The 26,474-nt window shown below is 43.2% G+C and overlaps 1 protein-coding gene across 1 annotated transcript in view; it reads left to right on the top strand.

Moving 5' to 3' along the window:
* The first annotated feature begins 5,688 nt into the window (after nucleotides 1–5,688).
* PTGFRN (prostaglandin F2 receptor inhibitor) overlaps nucleotides 5,689–26,474 on the top strand; it is a 38,024-nt gene continuing 17,238 nt past the window's right edge. The window contains exons 1-5 of the mRNA XM_009695497.1: nucleotides 5,689–6,130; nucleotides 6,979–7,398; nucleotides 11,256–11,639; nucleotides 16,254–16,679; nucleotides 23,754–24,173. Coding sequence (XP_009693799.1) covers nucleotides 5,689–6,130; nucleotides 6,979–7,398; nucleotides 11,256–11,639; nucleotides 16,254–16,679; nucleotides 23,754–24,173 — 2,092 coding nt within the window. The remainder of the gene's footprint in view (nucleotides 6,131–6,978; nucleotides 7,399–11,255; nucleotides 11,640–16,253; nucleotides 16,680–23,753; nucleotides 24,174–26,474) is intronic.

The raw sequence follows: 26,474 nt of genomic DNA on the forward strand, positions 1-26,474 counted from the left end.
TTGGTTATTTAGATTTTTTCATTTCTTTTCTTCTTGAGACCAGTAAAGAAATTTCAATAGTTAGCTACATTTCGGATACTTAAAGAAATTCCTTTTACTCTGCTTAATCTCTCTGACTTTTCCTCTTATACGTATACAGTGAAGGATAGAAAACTTAATTGATTGCATTTAAAAAGGGGAGGAAATCCCAAAGCAACACGCTGTTTGTGTAAATGTGCCACTTCTAGGAAAATCGTGTTATATATTTTAAAAAAAATGGTGTTAACAGTATTGAAAGGTTTTTAAACATTGTTGGCATGTTTGTTATAACTTGTTCTTTCTCTCCCAGATAGTCGAGGATGACATTCTTGATGTGTAGCTGCCTGACGATAATTGGAGCTGGGAGGAGAGGCAAGGGGAAAAGGGGAAGAGTGAAGATAAGGATTTATAATCTCCCATGCTGATATGCTTTGGTTCTCCTTCTCCAGAGAAAAGCCTGTGAATGTGTGGCATGCTGTCTGTCCCTTCACCTGCCTGCTCGCTAGGGAAAGTCGCTGAATGCCTCCAGCGGGAGCCTGATCAGTTTTTTCAACACGGAGGAGGAGGATTTGTGTGGACGTGTCTCTGGTCAGACAAAAAAAAGATGCAAAAATCAAAACTTTTTTCTCTCCATTTTTGTAGAATGGCTTCATGCATCACAAACACTGTAGTTAAGCAGTACGGTAGAGAAGTGGGAGATTTGGGATTTTGCTAGAAATAGGAGGCAGAGTGCACAGCTTTAATGGTGAGGAATCCATTGCTTATTCTCCAGTGTTGCACAAGAAAGGTTGTCCCTGCTCAACCCCCTCATTTACGCAGTGCTGCAGCAAAGCAGTGCCTAGATTGAAAATAAATGGAGGACTTCAGGGAGGGAAAATTGTTACCACCGTTTGCAAAGTTGGCTGCAGTATTTTTCTCCTGTCATAAACTGTTGTGAATTTGAAAGGGCTGCTGTATTTCCTTCCCAGACATGGTAATGTTTAGTTGGCAAATGAAACAACCTTTTGTTTGGAAAGCTCTTTTGAGATGAAAGGCATCAGCAAAGTTGTTGCTGTGTCTCCCGTGACTGCCTTGGTTGAGGAGCTGGACTGTGTGTTCTAACTCTTTCTGATGCAGAGACTCAAGTGCTTAGTCTGAGCCAATTTACTCGTTCTTCAGCTCTTACTTTTTTGGCTTTAATTGGCTTCCTACTGCATGTCACATTGCATTTTCCTTTGGTTCACGGACATAGAGAGTCAACCTCCTCTCTGGGCTGCTAAGAAAACATGTTTTCTTGTTAAATAGACCTGTCTAGTGCAGGCTGGAGGAAGAACCTTGTGTGAGAGAGTGCTGAAACAGAAGTGTGTTCTTTGCAAGGATTATACCTTCTCAGCCTTGTGGGCAACTCCACAGATAACTTCTCATCTTATTCTTTCATAAATGATATGTAGATGCAAAACCTTTGTGAAGATGAAGCTCTTAGAAGGCTTTCCTCATCTATAGCAACGTCCCTAACGCAGGAGGAAATCCTCACCAGCCCTTTCCTTGAGGAGTTGTGTAGCTTGTTGAGAGTTTAAACGGACCATGTATTCTGTAGATCCTGCACAATTTTGGTGCCTTGTTTTCTTGGTTATCCTAGAAATGACGGGTTGCTATTTAATGTGCCTGGATTGACTTCACAACCTATCTATTCAGTCATCTGCTTTCCTTGTTCTCCTCTTTGAAAGGATTTTGTTTAACGACAGCAATGAGATGGTGCATCTAGGTGATGGAACAAATTAATTTAATTACTTCATAGACCATTGATGGGGAACAAACACTAGTCTGGGCTATCTTGCCTCTGTATTATTAATATGGCAGGCCCCAGTTTATTATTCACACTTTACCCATGTTCCTGCTGGAGTATTTCATGCATTCCTTTGGGAGAATCCTCTAACCAAGTGCTTGACAAACAATCATGAAGGCTCTGTGGTTGCCCTACTTCTTGGGTGTTCCTGGCCCAGCCCTGCAAAAGCACATATTGCCTGGTAGTCCTATCAGCTGTCTGATGAACCCAAGGAACAAGTCCCATCCCTTGTGTTTGTGTGCTGGCCTCCTTACAGGGGCTCCATTACCTTTTGTTTTGGAAAACAGTTCCTTGCAATTTCATCTGGTGGTCTGGTAATGCTGTAAAAATAAAGTTTTGTATTTAGGCAATTAATCTTGTGCTCGGGCCAGTTAGATGTCTAGCACTGCAATTTATGATACAGAGATGTTTATTGAGTTCCTACTAAATATACATCTTTGGTGGTCTCGGTGATACTGAAAAATACTGAATTGTCAAAGTTCTGTTGTTTTCTGTCACTAGTGTATACGCTGTTCTGTCCTGCTCCATCTGTTTCTACAGTTAAATGGGATTCAAGTGAATTCATTAAGAACATGTCACCTTATATTAACAGTGAAATATATTAGGTGTCATGAAAAATAAATGTTTCCAATGAATTTACGGAGTTTGAAGCTCTTATATCATGAAAGCTGAACTTTGATTGCTCTGAGAATGATGGAGGGGGTGTATGCAAGTGACACAGGGCTCTGGAAGAATAAGATATTTGTAAAAGCTCCTTGTTTATCTGCCAGAGTAATATGGAGCTCACCTCTTGCCAGGATCAGTGTCTGTAGCTCTGTGCCTTCTGCTACAGTTGTGTGAAATGTTAATCCCTGATGCACAGCAAAGAACATAACACCTTATTTAGTAGCTAGGGATACTCTTGTGGTTGACTGCTACAGGACAAAAGGCAGAACCCCAAATTCACAGCTTGCTTGATCCTGAGCCTCCTGGGTCACCTAGAAATGCAGCTCACCCTTCGAGCATCTGCCCTGTGCATGCTGCTCCTCACTTGTGGGCAAGACACAGCAGATGCTCTGCAGTAAGTTCTGATTCTCTTCTGTTGTGGTGCTGTCTCTGTGTGCTCCTGCCTTAGGAGAATCCTAATTTATCTTAGTAGTAACAAATGTTATTGTTTGTAAAGTATAAAATTATAACTGTTACAGGTGCTGTTCCTCTTCTCTCATGCAGCCTGTTCCACTGCCCTCCTTCCAACTTTGTGTTAAACTGGAATTGTTTGTGGCGCCGTGCCGTGAGAAGGGGAACAGTCATTGCTTTACAGCAATAGGCTATGGACTCCAAAGAGATCCGCTGAGGAGTCCCTGTTGCCCCTATCTTTCCCTCTGGTCTGCCTTCTCTTATGAAGGTGCTAATCACCCCCTACCTTCGTTAAGTGTCAAAGGGTCTTTAGTGACCTTGGAAGAAGAGAAACTGAGCTGTCGGTGCTAATCTCAAACACAAACATGCAGCCCTTGCCGCATTAGTCGTGCCTTTGTCACCTCTAGATTGGATTAGTGCAGTGCACAGTCTGTGGGTCTACAGTGGAAGACACGTGCAGAACAGTGTTGTCTGCTTGTTTTAGTGTCACAGGAGAGCATTTTCTAGAGAGATGTCAGCATTTGAGGAGTGCCCTCAGTCAGGATCCTGAGATGACTTCTCACAGTGGTCTGCTGGAAGCTGGTTTGGCTGTCAGGCAGTGCTTTAAAGCTTACCTGCTGCTGTTGCTGCTTTCTGTAAGAGGATAAGTTGAAGGATTGAATGGGGCTACACCTTAAGACCTGGTGAGAAAATATATTGAAGCCCTGCAGCTTGCTTTATTTTTTTGTTGGTTATTTTTCTGTATCAATGATTTTACTATATGGTGCTTATGTTTAGAGAGATATCCTTAAAGACATGTGATTGTGGAACAATACATAGGCAGTGGAGTTTTTTTTCTCTCCCAATTTTCCTGTGAATGGTGCAGAGAAGTCCAACTTCCTTATTAGGACTAGTCAATCACTTGATCAGGTACATAATAACGGTCTTCTGGGGCAGATATAACGGGTAAGAGATTAACCTCAGTCCTCATTACAAATAAGTTTAATGAAGCACTAATGTTGAATACAGAAGGTCATGGCAATGAGGAAATGGAACTATTATGACTGAGCCCGTACACGTGAACAGCCTGCAAAGCAAAGAGCACACTGGGAGTTAGGAATGGGGGAGGTAAAGACGGTGTCAGTCCTTGGTTCAACTGTTTGCTGAACTGTAACTGGGGATAAAAATATGCTTTTTCTTTTGTAGTTATGCTCAGTATGTACAGCTGCTTGTGTAATTTTTAAATGCCCACAGAAATCTTGATTCTCTAACACACCCTTCTCCATGCTGCTGTGGAAGGGACAAGCTGCACTTTATAACAGGTTCCCCAGTGGGTGGTTTTTGTCCATGGGACTAACTTCTTTGCCCGGACCTGAATACCTCCTGGTGTGATGGTTCTAAGCCAGTGAGTGGGGTCTTAATCTACGCCAAGAAGATACACAGAGTGATAGGAGGGGAAAGCTCAGCAAGTGTACTGGTGTTCATGTCACTAGCTGGTGACATTGGCTTTACCAATGTAGCTGGTGAATTAGAGCAGTTGTGGGTTGCTGGATTTTGTGTGTTGGGGGTTTGTTTCTTGAAATTTGGCTTTGCCTCTGTAGTATCTCAGATCAACCTTTTGGTCCAATTGCTTTTGATCTTGTTATAGCCATCTACTTGGTTTTAGCAAGATCTGTCCTTCCGTGTTCTGGCTTCTCCTGTTCTACCTGGTTGTGAAAATCTTTTGCTATGGATATGGAGCTGGTGGGGTGCAGTAGGCTGTTCATGTTTGGAGACTGCGTTTAGGTAGTACTCTTCTCTTTCTGAAAAGATTTCTCTGGTTGGAACTATGAATCAAAGCAGTTTGCTCTTTTGGGAAGTAAGAACCTGCCAAAATCCATGTGCAGCTGCTGAGGTTATTCTTTGGGCCACAGAGCCAAATCAACCAGAAAAGTCTCTTTCTGCATCTTTGCCAGGTCCTCTGGCTAGTTTAAGTGGTTCACACTTTTGCCTGGAGCATAACATACTACTTTGCCAGCCTTCTGCAGAGAACTGCTGCTGTTGTTCTGTCCTAGTGAGATGATCCCAGAAAACACGACTGAACACTGTCTGTTCCTCTGCTCTGGAGGAAGCCTGCTCTGTTCATGCTCCCATGTTCTGGGACTTCCACCAAAGAGGAAATGTGTGCTAGAAAGAGGTGTGGCTGCAGAAATCTGTTCAAGCAAATGGTGTCTGTTGAAATCAGTTCTTCCTTTTAAATCAATTAGGAAGGCAAGAAAGCTCACCTGTATTAGAGAAGCCATGACCCTTCAGGGCAGAAGTGACTATGCTCATTTTTGGAGAATGTCGACTTACCATTTTTATGGCCTTCAAGCTAAGGAAGAGTTAGTTTCCTACTTTGAACCCTCTACTGATGTCAGCAGAAGTCTTATAAAAATGCCTGATTAGATTATGCCCTCACTATAGTAATGAAAACCACTTATTAATATTGTTTAAGTGTCTTACATAGCACTTGGCTTGTAGTAGAGAAACCATTGGATCTCTAGCTAGTTCTCTCCTTTTTTTTCCCCCCTCCTTACAATTTTCTCTCCCTCAGTATTTTTTTTGCTTAGTGTGTTACTAAATAAGCGATGAAACAAAGATTGCCCACACTAAAAATGGTGTGTTTTAGGGGATCCTGCTCCAGTAAGATTAAATGTTAATGGGGAAATATTGCTCTTACTAGTTCTAGCTTTCTGCAGAATAGGGTGCCCAACCTTATTCTATTTCATATGGGTTTTTTGGTTGAAGACTGTCCTGCTAAGTCCTTTAACTGTGTGTGTTCTCTCTCTTTATTTTCCTGCCTAGCTTTCTGCAGAGGGCGTGTTGTAAGGGTGCCCAAAGGTCCTCTTATTCGAGTCGTGGGCACGGAGGTGGCGATTCCTTGCAGCGTTAGTGACTACGATGGACCCAGTGAACAGAACTTTGACTGGGAGTTCTCCCGGGAGACTGACTTCATGCGGATAGTGAGTACCTGGGATTCTACATTCACCTCTGAGGAGTACAAAAAACGTGTGGGCCACGGGGATATCAAACTGAGACGGAGCAGCAACGATGCTGTGGAACTTGTGATTAGAAACATCCAACCAACTGACCAAGGGAGATACAAATGCTCCACGCCCAGCACTGATGCCACCGTTCAGGGAAATTATGATGCAGAGGTCCAAGTGAAAGGTATTTCTGAAGAGTGAGGTGTGCTCTAAATTTGTTTTTGATATTGATCATAGATGTACCCTTAAGAATGTTGAATTTCTGTTGCTTATGAGCATTGTGGTTTTTTTTCCCTTCTCCCTGTTCCTGTTTAATTCTCCTAAAGCCAGAATCGAAAATTGGGCAGTATGATAGCAAAGGCAAATGAGCTGAAGAAGCAAAGAGAGGCTGTTTACTAAAAACACCACTTTCCTTTTTTCTGTTCAGTAAATATGTAAATAAAAATGGGAAAACTAAGCAGTGGGTTTTCTGAAGATGTCTGCAAATATTTTATGTCCCTAAGCCTCTGGGTAGAGAGGCTAACCAGGTAAAAAAGCACAGCCTGTCTTCTCTCTCTTATTTATAGTGTCATTTAGGGATCTTTCTATATGAAAGAGGTAATCGTCCTTTTCCCCTTTAGCATGTCTATACTGCAGTCATGCCCTAGCTTTGCTCTCTCATTTAGGGTTCTTCAGTAATAACTTGGGAGACTATTTTCTTTCAAGTGTCTTATCTTTTACTCCCAGGAAAATCAAGATGGTTCGAGATCGAATAGTCGGAATGATGTTTGGATGAGAAACTAAAGTGAGGGGATGGATAAATGAATTTGAATGCTTGTCTTGGCTTGTTTAAAGTGGAGTACTTCCTTTAATGGATTTTCAGCTGAATTTCCTTGTTCTGGGAATATAATTATGTGTGGAGAAAGGAATGATTGGCCAGGTGTTGCTCTGTGGTAGTTTTGCTGCCTCATATTTGAACAGGTCAGTGTGGGTGTTCTCTTATTGCTTCCGTTTTATGATACTTGTGTCTTTTGGTCTCTTTTTTTAAAATAGTGATTTCCGATGGCTTATCGGTGAGTGGTTCAAAAGCACGTTCCTCAATGTCTCTCAGGCTGTCTGAGGGTGACTCCTTCAAGTTGCGCTGCTCGGCAGTTACCACCTCACCGGAGCACACTCACCTGCATGTGACTTGGCAGATCAAAAGTGGATCGACTTGGCGGGACATCCTATCTTTGACTCATGAGGGCAAATTCCAGCCGGGTCCTGGCTACGAAGAGCGCTACCGTAATGGAGATATCCGCTTGGACACAGGAATGAATGACACATATCGGTTATCTGTATCCCAGGCCTCATCTGAGGATGGTGGTACCTACAGGTGTCTTGTGAGCGAGTGGGTGAGAGGGGCAGATAGCTCATGGCAGAAGATCCAGGAGAAGAGCGTGGAGATAGCAAGTGTGGCAATCCAACGGACTGGTGAGTGTTACTGATGGACTGGGGTCACAGCTCGTAGCTATGGTGCTGCTGTGTCCAGACTGTGATACTTTGAGAGCAGAAATTGGGTAAGCTGAACTAAATGAGGATGCATTCCAGGAGAACCTAGAGTGCTGTTTGGATAGCTGGCTTGTTTTACGTCTGAGTCAATAGAAAATGCTTGGCATAATTTTTCTAGCTTTTACTTTGGGGAGAAGGGGGATGATGGCATGGAAAGATTGACTGGATCCTCTTAGATGCCTAGACCTAGATTTTTATCTCATCCTTAGTTCACTTCAGATTGCTTCTGGGTCTTATATTTCTTAAAAAACATTGTATTTAACCCCTGAGTACCCCAGCCCTTCCCTCTGTTCTCTTGTTAATGTAGGGTTGCCCCATAGCATTAAACAGCTGCACTTGCCTTGTAAAAGTGGCTTGTGATTCAGTGATGGATGTGAACCTTTTCTGTATGTTGTTTATTAAAATAGCATGGAAAGATCAGGAGAAAGGAGGAAGGCAGTGATAATTTAACAGGACAAATTATCCAGTGATTTTTACCACTGACGCTGAGATCACTGGTCTGATTGCTCCACTGTGTTGGCAGGGGTCTAGGACAGTAATGGTTTTGTTAAACACATCATTGCCTGCTTGACTAGGGAGACAAATATACATAGTGCTGTGCTGAGGATATCTGGATATCCCCGCCCATATAGATTTCAGGAGTAGGTGCACTAAGCACTTAATTACATTAGCATTACCACTGCTAGTTGGAGGAGGGGAAGCAGGGGTGACGCATCTTGTTGCCTGTTTTTCCATGTATTGAGAGAAGATGGTCCCTCAGAAATGTGATTATGATGATATTTTAGAAGTGTTCAGACAGTAAAAGTGTCTTCATTTTTGTAATCCTTTAATCACTATAGAATCATAGAATCATCATGGTTGGAAGAGACCTCAAAGATCATCAAGTCCAAGCATTTACCCAATGCCACCATGCCCGCTAAACCCACTAAGCCATGTCTCGAAGCACCACATCTAAACGCTTTTTTGAACACCTCCAGGGATGGTGACTCCACCACCTCCCTGGGGAGCCTGTTCCAACACCTAACGACTTTTACAGTGAAGAAGTTCTTCCTAATATCCAACCTGGTGCAACTTGAGACCGTTTCCTCTTGTCCTATCGTTAGTTACTGGGGAGAAGAGACCAACCCCCACCTCACTACACCCTCCTTTCAAGTAGTTGTAGAGGGCGATCAGATCTCCCCTTAACCCCATTTTTCCCCAGACTAAACAACCCCAGCTCCCTCAGCCACTTCTCATCAGACTTGTGCTCCAGGCCCTTCGCCACCTTTGTTGCCCTTCTCTGGACACGCTCCAGCACCTCAATGTCCTTCTTGTAGTGAGGGGCCCAGAACCGCACACAGAATTCAAGGTGTGACCTCACCAGTGCTGAGTACAGGGGAAGGATCACTGCCCTGGTCCTGCTGACCATGCTGTTTCTGATACAGGCCAGGATGCTGTTGGGGTTTAATCAGTGGCTGAAAACAAGGTGATGGCCAGGACCAGTAGTAGTGCAGTCTTTTTAATGTGGTTTGGGTGTGTGGTTTTGTTTGTTTGTGGTTTTTGTTTGTTTTGGTTAGGGTTGGGTTTTTTTGCCTTTGTTTTTAGCTCAGTCACTGGCAACACTGGCACTTTGTCAGGGGCATGAAGGCTTTTTTTAAAGTTGTACTAAATGGGATAGGTTATTCTCCAGCAAAATGTTGTGGAAATTTTTACCCACACATCCTGTAGTAGGACTGGAAGAGCATCTCATACTGACATCTGAAACCTCTGCACTTGCATGCTAAAACGAACTTGAGTTGTAAATGGTATACATGGTTGCTGCACTTCCCTCATTTTCACTTGCTGTAAACTGCAGGGTTGAATTTGTAGAAACAAAATTTAAAAACCCAAACAAACCAACCTACAAACAAAAAAAAAAACCCCAAACAATCCAAACCAAAAAAAGCCCCAGAAGATGAATTAACATATCTAACGGAAAAAGTCATACATATGTTACTTGTGTGGTTTTTTTTTTTTCTGTTGTTGCTCTTCTATCTACTTGCCCATCACTTTCATCTCCTAAAATCATGACATCTTTGGGCCTGACTTTTCTCGTATGTCTTTTTTTAATAGTACCTTGCACAACAGATATAGAACTCTGAGGCCTTCAGACATGTCTGTGACCAAAAAAGGAGCACCGAGATATATACATATGGGTAAACTCTCTTAGAATCCCTTTGTAGGCATATACTGACAGATTCTCAATGCCTGTCAGTATTTCATGAAGCCAGAAGTAGTCCTTGGAGAAATGCTGCTCTTAACCTTGCAGATGAGTCTTATTTTCTATTGTGGTATTAGTCTGTTATATTAATTAGGCTTTCCTGCTACCCATGATAAGACAGTGAGGGAAGTCCCCATCAGATACTCATCAGACAGTGGACTTTGCTTTAGCACTCAGGTGGGGCTTGCTGCCCTCTGTTCAGTGTGACTGCTCTGTGCTCACAGGTGGTGAGCAGTGAGATGAGTATTGCTTAGTTTTGTTTGCAATCGTTGTGGCTGCTCAGTTTGGCTCTGGCCTTTTTGCATTGTCTCTCATTCCTGATGATAATCCTAGAAAGCTTTTACAGATGTGTATATATTATGTAGTAGAACGTGGTTTTACATAGTAGTCACTAATCTGCACCAAAGACGTAGCTGCCTGTTTCAGGCAGGAATCTCTATTCTTGCTTGAGGTCTTAGTTGTAGATCTGCTGAGAAAAGCTACTGCTGTAGCAGCTCTGTCTGCTGGCCTCAGCTGAGACTTTAAGAGCAGCTGCATTGCACACTACGGGAACGGTGCTGCACTGAGATCCAAATCTAATCTTTAGGCAATGTAGAATGAGGGAATGAGCAACCGAAGGCTTGTGGTGGCCAGGTAACTTGTTGAATGATTTGCACTGAGGTTTAGAAACAACATGTACAGCACCCCTGGTTCACCTCTCACCAGTAACTAAGGCCAGCTTTTCTACTTCTGGTCTTGACACTTTCATCCCATGGCTTTCTTTTAACAAAACTGTGGCTAGCCTGGTAACCTACAGAATGCAGAAGGTCCCATTTGAATGCTGGCTATGACTATATGTGCTATGTCTATTAAAAATATTCACTGGCCAGTGGAGGAGTTTGTTAAATGTGTTTTAAGTGGCTATTGGCATTGCTTTAAAGTCCCCAGTGTGTGTTGGTCAGGGCAGTAAGTGGAAGAGCCAGCAGTATAAGGAGTTATTGCTGCCTTCTGTTTGTTTCCTTTTCATGTTTCTGCAGCACACCTGAGGGTCAGTCAGGACTACAACATGTGGCTGTGGCTGCTTCTCATCTAAATCTGTTCTGTTAGCGGAGCTGAAAACCATTTCAGCAGAAACCAAGTTGAGTTCTAATGTAACTCCTAGTGATTTCATGGACATTTTCTATTCTGAGAGATAGTCCCGAAACACCTTGACCCTCCTGTCAGAATGGAAAATCCTGTACATGTTTTCCTGCTGTGCGAAGGTGATGTGTGGTCTGTGATTGGGACAAAGCCTTCAGTTGCTGTGAAGTTATAAAAACCCTGTTCTCCCTCCCTTCCTCTCCCTTGCCCTCATCATGCATCCCTTGCTTGACTGATGATCTGTTACAAGGGAAGTACACATTATGCAACTCAATATCCAACAGGCATTTGAAGGTAGGGCTACTGAGCTATTTCAGAAGCTTCTGCAATAGAATGTGAAGTCCTGGATAACTTACAGTGGACTCTCTTTAAAAAAAATAGTAATTTTTTTTGTTTGAATTTTTGTGTCTCCATTTCCAAGCTCTAGATGTGGTCATCTCAACCAGCAATGTGTCTGTGACCGAAAGAGACTCCCTGGATCTTACGTGCAACATCACAACAGATAGGAGTGGTATTTTCCAAACAGAGGTGATGTGGTATTTTTCTGCATCACCTGATGATACCTTGTCAGATGCTCAGGTTTTGCTGAGCATGGACCATGATTCTGTTGTCAGTGATTCAACTCTCATCAGCCTGAGCCACATAGATAGGAACTCCTATCGCCTGTTGGTGCGTGATGTGGATGTGGAAGACTCTGGCTACTACTTCTGCCAAGCAGCTGTCTGGGTACCACTACACAACGGGAGCTGGCATAAGGTGGTGGAGAGGACATCTGCACCAGTCAGTGTGGTGGTGACAGCATTAGGTGAGTGATTCTGCTTTCAGACTTCATGGGTAATGTACCACTCATCCCTTGGACCCATCAGAAAAGGGAGAGGACTTTGCAGAATCTCTTCTGCGCATGTTTCTCTCTCATTGCATCTATCATCTGTATGTAGGGTATCTCTGTCTCACATATAAAAATACTGATCTATCCTGTGGGCTTTTGGGTCTGTACATTATAGGGTTTTAGGATCTCTTGCTGTATGTCCCACCCATGCACTCCATTTTCTGGTGTCATTGAACAGTCTGCAATTGGGAAATAAAAGCCTGCCTTGTTTTCCAGGGGCTGAAGCTGCTTCTGTTGTCACGTTGTCCCCTTTCACCTTCCTCGTACCATTAGCAGGGCTCTAATCCAGCAACAGGCATTCTCTCTGAGCTCTGAACACAGTGATATCAGATGCTTCCCCTGATTTTTGAGTCATATACCGTAAAAACTATTTATAATGGAAACTTCATAATGAACTCTAATAGCTTTCAAAGTTGTTATGTTTTTGTTTTGCTGCTTTAATCACTAGAGAGACACCACATCCTACTCATGGATCTAGAATGGGACATGACTTTATACGGCTTTATTCTGCTCCTTCAACACTCAAGTCCATTTTACAAGACCATGTCACATAGCTGTTGAGTAGTGTGACTGAGTTAGAGAGACCTGGCTCATGGCAAACTGAATGCTAGCAGTGTTGATTACCATAGTGGCCACTAAAATAGATTTTCCTGCAGTATTTAACATCCTACTCAGTGTGGTGCATTTTTCATCATTCAGTCCTGGAGATGAGTGGATTTTTAGCCTTTTGGACAGCACTTGAAGTTATGGCTTCCATATGTTACTTCAGCATTTCTGCAGCAAGCTCTTTTAATTCACCAGTGGGGGGAAGAAATCTACTTAAACAGAAACTTGATGATCTCTTTATTCTTTCCTTCCTTTATCCCCTAGTTGTTCTTAGTGATTTTCCCTTCTTACAGCTCTAGTACCATCAATGTCTACATTTTTTTGCGAGGGACTGGTTAGAAGCAGCTGTATTTAACAGTTGTTCATTTAAGACTTGTTGACTGAATGAGGAACAGAAGCTGTAGGTAAGAGATTCAACAGGCTTATCTGGGCTACCTGGCCTACAAGAGCAGGCCAACAGTATCTTTCCCTATCCCTACACCCCTTTCCCAAGACAAATCTGGCTTGGAGACCCACTGTCTCATCTGCGTGCTGTAGATTATACAGTTTTTGCTTTGCATTATCCCAACTGAACTCTTAAGCTCTGGAGGTCTCTCCTTATGCAAATATCCTGAGAAGTTATGTTACTTGGGAGAAATACTAAAAATTAAACTCCAGGAAAACTTCTAAAAAGCCTGTCGTTTTAGGTATAGGTCTAGATAGGCTTGGAGACCCACTGTCTCATCTGCGTGCTGTAGATTATACAGTTTTTGCTTTGCATTATCCCAACTGAACTCTTAAGCTCTGGAGGTCTCTCCTTATGCAAATATCCTGAGAAGTTATGTTACTTGGGAGAAATACTAAAAATTAAACTCCAGGAAAACTTCTAAAAAGCCTGTCGTTTTAGGTATAGGTCTAGATATATCAGCCTACACATTCTGTCTCTCCTAGTTTAATCTTGGAGAGAGTAGCTTCAATTTAGAAGTAAAACTCAGGATGGTGCTGCAGGATGCTGTAGGTAAGGTATCTGCGCCTACTAAAATTCCTGAAGTATTGGTTGTGTTGGAAGCATGAATGAACCTAGATGTGTGAGCTAGAGGAGAACTGGCAGAGCTGTAGTACTTGGTGTTTGTTCCCAGCTTTGACCAGATGCAAGTATCTGGGCTTAAACCCTCTCAATTGTACCCTTTCAGAGCCTCTTGTCATCAGAAACTGGTGGTACTGTCCAGTTACAAAGGCAGAGTTCCTCCAACATAAAAGTGCTGAATGAAGCCAGGGTGTAGAGAGCTTGCTCTGAAGCCTGGTCTTCAGAAATAAATAGCTGTGTCACAAGGTTAAATCCTAGTGACAATGACTTTAAATTTTGCATTTTAGCATTGTACAGAGCAGTTGAGCCGTGGCCATTTCCAAGTATACTTGCAATTTGTGCTAGAAGTGCGCAAGTGATCAATGTCTTCATTTCTTGTCCTCATTCAGCCATTCAAATTGCACGTTCAACTTGTGACCATTCCCTCCTTCCCCCACTTGTGTGCGTGTCCATGCATGCACACATGTTCATACGTGCACAGGTGCACTGCATGCTCATGTAATCTCTAGTACTGCCTGTAGCTGTAGGGACTATTCCTTACTCTTTCTGTTCCAATTTGGCATTATTTGCGAACAGGAGAAAATAAAATCTGCTCTTCAGCAGATGCTTGGTTGCTAGGGCAAGGGAAAGTAGAATAAATTTTCAGCATTTGAGGTTTTCAACTGCATCCAGTATTCACCAACTCCTCCTCTTTAATGGAAGTTAAGAGCTGCTGGAGTATTAAGTCATTGAACTGTCAGTGAGGCTGTTCTTTGACAGCTGACAGAGTGGAGGAATGAGGTTTATCCAGGCAGCATTTTATTCTTTCTAAATCCTCTGTTTGAGTGTCTGTCAGGGTGAAGTGCCTATCTGGAGTGGTGCTGTCAAAGCCAAAACTCTCTTAGCAGTCCTTCCCCTGCCTGCAAATAAAACAAACCTGAAGTCATTTTTCTAAGAACTCGAGTTCCTTGCAGCTTTTTCCTTCTTGTGTTCCTCTCTAGAGAAGAGTTTCTGCTTTCATAGTCTTTGTTGCTGTGAAAATATTAATTGGTCTTGAATGCCTTCTTTTTTGTGGGGAAGGGGAGGCGAGGGGGAATGATAAGAAAATTGCAGAGCACAAGCAATATATCATGAGGCCCTTGGGAAGACTAGTCTTTTGTGAATGAGACAGGAGGAGTAGCGTAGGCTCTATGGGGACTTACAATAAAAGTGGGTTTTGGCCACCATTAATAATCTATGCCTTGCTTGCAGTAGAGGAATTCTGTGTGTTTTCTTTTTATTTTGCCTTACTTATACTGAAAATGCACAGAAATCTGCACTTACGTTCACTGGTAGTAGGTACTACGGTCTTATGTAAACAGTACTTTTATGCTTGTGTGTTGCCTAACGCTGCAGAAACTCACCATCAGTATCACTAGATACTCTAGTGTGTGGTGTGTATTAATGTCCTTGTTCTTGCTAGATGCAAGGACACAGCATGTGTAACTCTTAATGGTATGAGATCTTTTCTGCAGGCTGTCATAGCAGCAGCCAACTTGCTTGATACAATTGTTTTTATCCTTTGCATCTAAAGTCCAAAAGTGCATGTGCATGCACAGTTTGCGCAGCAGTTCTATTAAGATGCTTTATTATCTTGGCTCATTGGTGAGCTAAGCCTAAGTTTTAGCCTTGGATTGCCTTCTCTGTTCCAATTATAGCTTTGGTTAATTGTTTCTAGGAGGGCAAAATGCCAAATAAAACGTAAAGCAAGAAATAAATATAGAGCACTGAAAACACAATATAAAAGCAGTGTGATGAGTATTGGCTGAACAGTTGGAAAGCTAGTCTTTTTTTCTGAATTATAGTAGACAGCAAGACAGAAAAATATTCTAACACTAGTAAATAAATATGTATTTCCTTTGTGGTGTGAGGTTCTTGGTGTAATCTTTTTCCTTTACTATCTCTGTAGTCTGAGAGAAAATAGTCAGGCGGCTGCCTTATCGCTTTTAGGCTTTGGACAGCCAGCTATTTCAGATTTAAATACAACAGCCCTGTTCTTAACCCATGAATTTCAGGCTCTCCTTTTCAAGCTTGAGGTATTCCAGCCTCATAGCTGTACAGCATGTACTTCTGTATTCAGACTGTGAAACTCTTCTGACCTACACATCTTCAACTCTTAACCTACTTAGTATTTACTATGCTGCCCACTGAAATTTACTGTGCACCGCTATTGGTGCTGCCTGTGGCCAGTGCCAGTGGTGGTAGCAATGTCCCTTAGTTTTGGTGTCTGGGTGGGTGAGGTGTTCGGTTTTGGGGTTGTTTCTTAACATTCTTAAACTGTATTGTAGAGATGTAATGGGATGGTTAAGTGTGGAAATGAAGGCATTTCAGGATGGGAAATGGCTGCTTATCCTGGACAGAAGTAGGGGAAATGGGATCTCTCTGGTCAGTCGAAAGCCAGAGAATAACCAGTCTCCTGTTGCTGCAGGCAGCTCCAGGCATTTGAACAGGCGCAAAAGGTTACTGGCTGGGCAAAACTAAACCCACATGGTGGATTACTTGGGGCCAGGCCTAAAGAAGGGAATGATTTTGCTCGACAAGATCTCTTAGTCCTGATTTTTCTGAAATGGCGTGACTAGACATACGAAATGGAACGTCTTGTTTGGAAATGCAGGCCTAAGGGTACTTGGGTTAGACTGGTACAAGCCTGAGAGCTGAAGTCCAAGTTCCCAGTCCCCAGGTCTTGTAAGAAAAATGCATATTCTAGCACTTGGCTTCTAGCTCAGGTGCTTTCACAGACTGGATGTTAGAAGTTAGCAGTATCTCTTAACAAGCTCTGGCACTTTCTCCCTTCTGCTTGTAGCTTCTAACTTCTTTCTTCTGGGTTTCCTCTCCTGCAGAGCCAGACTATGAGGTGTTTCTGAATGCCTCTAAAACACCCAAGTTTTCAGATGACCCCACAGAGCTCAATTGCAGGATCACAAATGCACAGGACACCGAAGCGAACATCCGCTTCACGGTTTCCTGGTACTACAGGCAGCGCCTGCGCAGCGACGATGTGGTGACAGAGGAGCTCCTGGCCACGATGGATGCAGACTGGACTCTGCTGCTTGGAGACAGGAGCAGAGAGCGGACTCAGAATGGGGAAATAATCTTCTTTAAAAAGACTGTTGACACCTTCAGTTTACGAATCCAGTGGACTTCAGAAAGTGACAGAGGGGATTATTTCTGTGTCATCTCTGCATGGAGTAGGCACCGCAACAACAGCTGGGTAAAGAGCAAAGAGGTGACTTCTGCAGCTGTCAGCATTTTCTGGGCTACACAAGGTAGGAACATTGCACCTATTCATTGAAAGACCTGGATAGCTGAGATAGTTTTCTCTTCAGTAGGCCCGTCAGCCAGAATGCCTGCTAATGGGCTTTGGAAATGGGGTTCTGTGTTATGAAGAGGAAAAAACACTATTACCTTGTGTAAAGGCCTCTCACTTGTGGAGGGAAGTAACTACTTAACAGCACTCACCAGTTTTATGCAGCAGCTTGGAGTGGAAGTGCAGAACACAGAGAAAAGCAGAGATACGTCAGTCCAACTGTGCTGAGACTTCCAGGAGCCAGGTTGTCATTGTGGCAGGGGTGGCATCCAGCAGTGATGCTGGGGTCATTGCCCCCTTTCATGACTCGGAGTATTTTGGTCTGTTTAGGATGCATCTTGCTGCTAGCAACCCCTGTTGTCCTGAGGTGAAAAGAGGAATGTCACTCACTTTGTCTTCTCTGTCTGCCAGTTTGAGAGTTGGTTTGGTTTTGTGGTTTGTTTGTGTGTTTGTTTTTTCCCCTCTCCTGCAAGCCCATGTTTAGAAGGCACTTCTGAGAAAGTGCATGAGCATAGTAGTTAGTACCAGAGTATCAAAAAAATAAGTGGGTGGCAAAGCAAAGTCATTCAGTGATTTGCTTGGATCTGGGCCTATTTTAGGCAGAAGTGAACTAGCTCTACTCAGTATTTAAACTGACTCTGGGAGCATTTCCTAGAAGCTAAATCAAGTTACCTGAGTCGCTTAACACTGGTTTGAAATGGGTGTATGTATCCTGGAAGTTCCTTTTGCTTAGATGTGTGGTCATGCAAGACTGTTGGACAGAAAACAGAAGGAATAGGATAACCTAGGATATGTAACATCTTTGGCAAAAATCTCTGCTTAGCTAAGCTGCATTTATCCTGATAGATATGTTTAACAGTCTAGCTCAGGCATCCACAGGCAAAGAACTATATTTCAGAGACAAGTAGTTTGAAATCAGTTTCAAGTTGTTTGGGAGTAATCCCTAAACGGCGAGTTGGAGAGCTTCTGCTGTGATTTTGCTTCAGTGGAGAGAGAAATGGTGGGCTACTTGCTCAGTACTCCCTTCATCCCCACACCAAGTGTGGTCTGCTAAAAGGTCATTTTTTTCACTGAAGCTGACTTCTCCAGCAGGAATGAGATCTCTCATTAATGCTGAATGCTGGTCACAATTAGTTCAGTTGTTATGCCACAACACGGAGTGTGTGTGTATGTGCATGCATGTGTAATGGATCATTGCCTTTGGAGCAGCTAGGGAGACCAGCTGGAGTTGAAAAGTCTCAGCCTGTGTTGACATTTCTGAGGGAAAACAAACGATGACAGGTGTGAACATTCCCTTGTTTCTGGTTTTATTCCAAAAACTCTACTAATTTTGCAACACAAATGTAAATGTTACAGTCCCCATACTGAAAAGTACATTTTGTTGGCAAAACTTGGGAGTTGGGGGATTTATGATGTGAAAGTGAGCTCTCCTACAAACACCTTCTCCTCCTGAAAAAGCATCTTATATGTGTATAAGGAGGGGACAATATGTAGATTTGATTTCCCCTTCTCTTCCACTCTTCACGTGCCCTCCGCCACAGTCTTTCAGAAATCTAGCCCCAGATGCCTTTTTCTGCGTGCCCTGTCCCCTGCTGTCCCCTGTCCCCTCCTATTTGTGTGAGCGCCAGGCTCGGCTGTGAGCCCACTGCTGTAACCAGCAACTACGAAGGAGTTAATCTGCTGCTGCCTCTGCTCTCTGACTGTTGTTTTGACAAGTATCTCTGGTGATTTGAGTCCCTAACTGCTCCCAGTGCTTATAAAAGCGAGCAGCCAGGCTCCCACGTGTTTGCCTAAGGAGAGAACAGAAATTTGCCTCTTCCTTGGATAGCTTGTGCCTACATAGAGGCTTTTCCTCCAACTATTTCATTACTTGTGTTGTCTCTTGTTAACTTTAACGCAGTGCTTGAGGGGGAGGACTTTGAAGAAATCCCACTTTGTAAAAGGTTGTTCTGAGTTTTTGAGCAAGGAGAAATGGTTTTATGTTGTGTCTGTTGGTCCGTCAGCACAGGGGGGTGTTCAAGATAAGGAGGCTTTTGCTTGAAACGTAAACATAATGTGAAAATGTCAAAGTCCTTTTTTGTGTGTGTTGTATAATAAGTTGTATGTTTACTCATTTTTAACTTGGGGGGGTTTTATCTTCTTTTTCTATTTTGCTCTGTTGGGACCAATAATACTCACATGTCTTTCTGCTTACTCAGCTTTGCAAATGCAGCCAGTCGCTATCATAGATCACTGCTGTTTTTGACATGGGCTGCCTGATTTGTTTCTCTTATTTGGTTTTTTTCCCCCCTTCTCCCCTGCCAAGGTGACAAGGAAAGCATCTTCTTCTACCTCAAAAATGAAAAGCATCAATTATATTGTGTTTTTTCCGTATTTAGAGTACAAATTCCAGTCAGTAAAAAGGGGTAGAGGAAGAGAGGAAAGCTTTTTTGACTGGCTCTGTAGGTGATTTTTTTCAACCCAGAAAAAAGTGTGATAATTGAACAGATAATTTTATTTATTACTTTAAGTGTGAGTACTGCCTATATTTAAAACACAGTTGCTGTTTGCACTGGAATGCAGAATTGGTGTTTGTTTCCTAAACCAGTGTTGTCATCTTTGGATCTGCATGGAATTCTTTGCAAAAGAGAACATCAACTTTTAATTGAAATTCCAAATCCCAAAGGTACTATTATTTGGGGGTTTGTTAATACTTCTGTCTTTAATTTACAAAATATTTGTATTTAGCATAGTTACTTGTCCTAAATGTTTGCCCAGGCCCTCCCATCACATTTAATTGGGAGCAAGGACCTCTTAATCTTACAGAAAGTCCTGCAAGTAGAACAGGTGATATTTCTGCCCCCTACTTGTCTTTACCATTGCTGGTGTGTAATAGACACTGCAGAGTATAGACATGCAGCTCCTCCTGAGCAAAGAAATTCCCATACCTAGGGTACCAAGCTGCCAGGTGTACGTGCCCGTTTGGGTGTCAGAACAGGAAAGTGCATTAAGTGAGGTGTGCAAGCTCTGGTCAGGGGTGGCTGGGCTCCTCATGCCCACGGCTGTGTGAGGCTGAAGTGTTTATGCTCTTTGCTTGGCAGGGGAGGGGACCAGTGAGGGTGGTCTGGTTGTGTGCGCACAGCAGTGGGGAGAGCCATCGCGTTGTGTGCACACTTATCAGGCTGTCGTGCAGGTCTTAGCGTGCCTGCTGTATTTTCAGAGCTCTTGGTATTGGAGCTGCCAGGAATACAATTGTACCTTAGGGTGTTGTATAGCCGCCTGCTCCTACGAAGGCAAAGCTGTCATTACCTTAATGCCGGTTGCATTCCCTGTACTTGCAATCTAGCCGGTGCACTGGGGGATGAAGAAGTCTTTATGAATATTGAGATGGCGTTACCTGAGGCTGCTGACAAAATGTTGGGCTCCGAGGTTACTGTTTGTTGTGGCCATCGTGATCCTTTTCTGATTGGAGTCAGTGGAGTGCAGGGAAGGTGTTTGGTGTTTCCTAAAGTCTCCTTGTCCGTGTAGCTGTTAAGCTTCTCTAGCAATTTGACTGGCTTAGATTAGGTGAAAACTCTTTTTTGGTCACTACCCCAGAAGTGCTCTTGAAGCTGAGCACGCATTTTGTGGTAGAGAGCAACAAGAGAATTATAGTGTGGTTTAACCACTTGGACTGGCCTGTGATGGAAGGCAAAAGCATGCACTGCCAGGCTCCGAAGTACGGTTTATTACTCAAATTTTATCTGAATCATTTGGCTAGGAGTTCTTCCGCTGCTAGCCCTGTGTCTTGGAGTAGCGCCCAACCTGGTTATAAGCTTTGGGTATGGTTTACTTAGGATCTCTTCCCCTACTGCTTTCCAATGTAAACGCTGCAGATTGCAGCCTCCTGTATGTGACCGACTAGGATGTGTTTTATCGTGCTTTTCATTCATGGAGCTTTAAAAGAAGAAGATGAGGCTCTGCATGGGATTGCAGGCATGTGTGCAGAGTAGCGGTCAAGACAGACATTGCTGCCTTGGCAATTCTCAGAAGATTAGAAATGAGATCTTAGGCTGTAGGTCTTGGAAGAAAATGTTCTTTGACCTCTCTGGCCCATCTTGTGCTATAAGATCTGATGAGTAGTTTCTGTTAACATAGGAAACATGAAGAAACTTTCCTTTCCCACTTAACTTTCCTTGCAGATTACTGTAATTTCTAACCTAAGTGCCAAATCTTTGGTCTCTCCTCTTTCTCATAATGTGCACTGTTACACGCAGACACAACTGCATGCTTTTCTAGGTGGGGGTGATGGAGTGCTAATTACATTTCGTCTGCCGCTACTGAAGGAGAACAATTTTGGCACAGAACTGTACTGTTACAAATGGTGAACCAGGCTTTTCTAGTTGATAGGATATGGGACCTTTTTTGTTTTAATTTACATATGCAGGTCTCTAATATTATTGCCGATTCAGAAACTTTCCCTTGATCTTTTTTGATTTTCTTGCAACAAGAAACATTCAGCACCTGTTCGTTGTTTTTTTGTGTCCCCTTCTCTGCTCTGGTCTGCATTTCTTATGGTCTCACATTAGAGGAGGTGCCTCTGCCTTCTGTATTCATCCAACCTAAGGAGCTTTGGGTTTTTAAAAGGTAGAAAAATCCTTTGAAATGACTTTCATAAGAATATAACTCCCTGTTCTCTGTTCAGCATCTTGATTTCTAACCCTTTTGAATTCTACCACTGTTCTCCAGCTGCATCTCTGGGCCTCAGATGTTCTCTTCCACAAACTGTACAGATGGCATTTCTGCTGCTGTCCCATGCTACCACCTCTCCTTTCTCCTTTTTCTTTAGCAAAAATAATTGGTAAAAGCAGCATTTTCTATTGCTCCCAAACGGCAAGTCAAGAAAGGATGTCTAGGAACAACGTTTGCCCTGTCCTTGCAGGGGACAAGACACTCCCCTGTGGACTGCTGCCTGACCTGTGGCTCAGGGAATAGTTGAAGTAAGCCATTTGGAGCCCAGGTAGTAGGGAGACTTGTCTCTTCTCAGCTACATCTGTACTGCTCTGATCATGTGAAGGTATTTGTCGTAAACACGTGTGAGAGACCAAATGCAAGATTTCTTTTTCGGTGTCTAGGACCTGGTGCTTTGACATGAAGATTAGCAGCATAAAGAACAGATGCATCAGGAGGGATTTTTGCCCAGAGCCTCCTCGTAAGGCCTAGAAAGCAGCAATATTTGGCAGAAAAGTACAGCTAGCTGTTTGTGCTTCTGCTTTTGGGGAAAAATATTGTTGTCTACTGTAGCCATAAAATATGTGGCAAGCTGATCTGTGCTGTGCTCCTAAATGCTGCAACCTTATGAATAGGGTGCTATCAGAATCTCATGGATACTGAATGAGGAGAAAATGGATTTGAAGTCTAGAATGAGGTGCATGATGAGTTCTCTCACAAGGGAGCAGAGAATGACTCTGTGTGTGCAACTTCAATTGTGATTGTACCCTGAGTGCCTAAATGTGCCACTTTTGTATTCCCACTTGCTTAGTGGATGGAAGTGTGAGGGGGGTTTGGTGTGGAGTATCAAGTAATTCTGTGCTCAGCTAGACCACTAGAAGCAGCTCAGCCTTCACTGCTCCTGCTGTTTCTTTATATAGCTTTGTACTGTGATCTGCTTTATACAGTACTGATTTAAAGTTGTCATACTGGGTTTCTCATCTTGTGGGCTGTGTTTACTCATTGTGAAAACTGCTGCTTGAAGGCAAAACACTGCAAAATGTAATCTTGACAAGTATCTTGTTGCTCTTGTGGGGAGGCCATAAATATTACTACATTTAGTTCAGTTTTGGGGAATATGATACAATCTCACTGTTGCTTATTTCCCTTTTCCTGAGAAGTTTCACCCTGCATAAAGGTGATCTGTGTACTTTTTTTGTTTAATGTGTCTACACTTGTCTTTTATGAAGGGAGGAAGGGAGAATGTGCTGCAGCAAAGTAAGTCCAGAAAGTCAGACTGGCTGTATTTTTGCAATACTGCTACTTTGGGAAGTGGCTGTAAACTGTGTGTTCTGCCACAGCCCTCCCTTAGGAAGAACCTGGGTGTGCAGGATGTCTCTTCATCACAGTGCTAGGAAACTAGCAGCTCCCTTTGCTTTTATCTGGTTCTGATTTCAGTCATTCCTCATTGTCTCGATTTCTCACTGTGAGCTTGTATTTTTTGTGTCTTGGGGCTGTGCTCCTAGATGTATAATTTTCCCAAACCCTGTAATTAAGGGATTCTTGAGATTGAGGAGCTGGCAGACTTGGAGAATGCTGAAGAAAGGGAAGGAAACTGAGCAGTAAGTGTTGCTGGCATTCTCGATGCCAAATAGGCTGTTAGGAAATGTTAAGGCTTCTGGTAGGCTTGTACTTAGGTGAATGCATGAGAAGCAAGGGAAAAGAACACACATGAAGGCAGAGATATAGTGAACTCTTTCAACACAGAGGCGTGTATATGGGCATGCTGGGGATGGAGGCTTCTCCTGTTACCAGCAACTTTTTTGTCATGCAATTTCAACGGATCTTGGGAGTTCAGCTGAATGTATCTGGATTGCGGTTAGGGTGGATTTTCAAGTGACATAGAAGAAACTACACTAAGGGTTGTGATTCAGTAAGTGGCAACTTTTGTCACTAGTCATGAGTACTTCAGCAGTGTCCTTGTACCCTGTTGGTGAGGGTGCTCTTCCAGATCCAGTGTAAAACTGGGACTCTGAGTCTTGTCTGACTAATGTTTTTACTCCTGAGATAAAAAAAAAAAATCCTGGAGGTCCTGTCATGCTATGACCTGTGTATTGCATTATCTGTTCAGTATTTGGTGTTTATTTGAATTCTTGCATCTTGACCCAAACTGTTGTGTACTGGTGTGTGTGCTGTTGAGTAGCATTCTGGGATGTCCATATGTGTTTAGATAAACGTGCTGGTATTTGTGTCTCCAGAAAAAGTACTTTGCTTATTTGTAATCTTCTAGATTGAAAGGTGCTGCAGAAATATCTGCACCTATTTATTAACCCCTCTCTTGCTGCTTATTTCCTTCCCTCTTCAGATTACACACTTACAGTGGAGGCGGTGAAATTGAAGCCATTCTTTGTAGCAGGCCACACCTTTGAGATGACATGCAAAGTGTCTTCAAAAAACATCAAGACGCCACGCTATTCTGTCCTCATTACAGCTGAGAAGCCACTAACGGATCAGTCAAATCCCAATGGAACGACTCGCATAATCTCCTTGAACCAGGATTCAGTAGTGCGGCTGGAAGACTGGACCGACCAGACTCGTGTGGACGGTGTGGTTCTGGAGAAGGTCCAAGAGAATGAGTTCCGCTACAGGATGTATCAGACCCAGATTTCTGATGCTGGGCTGTATCGCTGTGTGGTGACTGCCTGGTCTCCAGGTGGTGGTGGCATGTGGCGTGAAGCAGTGAATGGCTTATCCAACCCTATCCAGATAGACTTCCAGACATCAGGTTGGTATAGAATCTGGCAGCTGTGTATCAAAGCCAGAAAGGGGGAGAGTTCTGTGGTGCCCTTCCAGTGGTTTCCCTGTCACTGGAAAATACCTGCTCCTTGGAACACAGAAGGTGTCTCCAAATGGTATGGTGGCTGAGAGCTACGCTTCTCTCCTTTGGTGGTACTTGTGCTATTGACTGTTTACAGAAAGACGTTTAATGAATTGGCTGTAATCATAACCCCTGGGTTTTTCCTTACTAATGCAGCTTTTATGGTCCTGCAGGCTCAGAGATGGTGTGCTGTAACTGCTGCCACATTGACCAGCTTTATCACTAGACTGCTGTTAGGTAGTGGCTGCTCTGGACGAACATTAATATAAACTGGATTTCTGTTCCAAACCAGACTCTATTAGCATAGCATTAAATTGCCTGAGCCCACCTTCCTGTTGATCTCATTGTGGAAAATGGTCAGGTCAAGGCAATGGTAACACTTCAGCCATCTCAGCAAGTATATCTTGCCACTGGAAGACCTCAGAGGCCCCTTGTGGCTGGACTACAAAACTCAGCAAATTGGGATGAATTTCAGTACCCAGAAGTGCATCCTGCTGCTCGCATCCTTGTTGAAATCCTCACCTTCAGCTCTAACAGCCTGCCTGTTGAGATTTTTCTAGAGAAGCATGCCTGTCCTGGTATATTGTTGGGGGGAGGGAGGGGGAGCATTGGTTTGGATCATCAGAGATGCATATTAGCACTGACTTCCAATCATGCTATGTGAATGGGAAGTGCCGCAGGAGTTGTTTTTATAATGCTGGTGCACTCATGATTTCATAAGCTAAGATGGTGACTTCTTGAGCTCTGGGTGTAGCTCAAAGGTGCATCCTATGTTGGAGCTCTCTAGTCAACAGCTTTATCTCAAACCTTCTGCACTCCTCCATTCCTGTTCACAAGCACAGCTTGGGAGAAGGTCTCTTCTCGCATGCCTTGTCCTTCATGTGAGTTATTCTGATTATAATAGTGGAGCTGTAGGATTTTTAGAAGATGTGTCTGTGACTAGGCAGCCTGTCTTCTGGTTGCATCCATAACTAAGATACTTGTTCTCTATGAGGTGATTTCTAAAAACTGAACTTCCTTATGTCAGGCACACTGGGAAAAGGACAAGGGCTGAGTGTAGGGGGACGGCCTTGCAATGAGGACATCACTTTGTAAGAAGCTTTGGAATGTAACATCCTGTTACAAACCCAGTCAAGATGCAGCCTGACCTAAGCTGGCCAGAGAGAAGACATTGACTCAGCTCAATGCTTCTTTCAGTTCTAGGTAATTTCTGTTGGCTTCTTTTTAGTTTTATGGTAAGTTACTGTTCTGAAAATAATCTGTTAGTTGCTTGTGTTCCAAATGCCTCTTAGAGCAGCACTGTCACAGATGAATATTGCTGTAGATTTGTTGTCTTCTCAGGGTCATTTAATGGGCTAGAGTTTTAGCCTTATTACTCTTGATATCTGGGTCAGACACAGTGGGAGAGCAGCGTTTGCAAAGGGACGATGCAAGAAACCAGGAAGAATGAAATTTGTCCCAGACCCCTCCCCTCCAAGATCTTACGTGGAGGCTTTCCTGTACAAAAGTGGTGGTTGGTGACCCTCCCAACATTGCTCACTTTGAACTCTCATCCAAAAAAAGTTTGGCAGGATGCTATTAATATCCATGGTTCAGAGGGAAACCTGTGAGCTATGCAAGGGAGGGAAATGTGCATGTTGCAGCCTTGACTACTTTTTGCTGTCACTCTCTCCTCCCAGCCTCTTCACCCAGATAGGATTTCTGGAGCGTGGAGTGAAGAAAGGGAGGCAGCCTGTAGAACTGCCCTGGGAATGTGTGAATTCCAGTAGCCGGGCTGGAGCGGGGGAGGCATGGTCCTGAAGCCCTGTCAGCCTTTCATTCTTTACAAATGAATGAAGAGAGAAATGAGATCCTAAGCACAATTTACGGGAGAGCTATTTCCCAAAATAATCTTGGCACATAGCAAAATCTGACTTGAAATATCTTTCTTTCTTCAATTGATGGATGAACTTTGTGTCCTTCAGTTGTTACTCACATATCCTTGGTGGACATTCATCTCTGGGCATGATGAGGACATACGATGAGCACAGTTAGAATGGACTAACTGTGGATTTATTATTTGGAAAATTGTTTGGAATCTGGTATACAAGACAGAAGATGTTTTGTGGGTGTGTTACTTCGGTTTTGTTTGCTAGGGTGTACTGTCTTTGCAAACTGAGACTGAGTCAGGGAGCCAGAGGTAAATGGCAAAGTTGTTGGAGCAGCTAT

This window comes from Cariama cristata, unplaced genomic scaffold (genome assembly GCF_000690535.1).
Source record: "Cariama cristata isolate BGI_N322 unplaced genomic scaffold, ASM69053v1 scaffold3102, whole genome shotgun sequence".
Classification (NCBI taxonomy): Eukaryota; Metazoa; Chordata; class Aves; order Cariamiformes; family Cariamidae; genus Cariama; species Cariama cristata.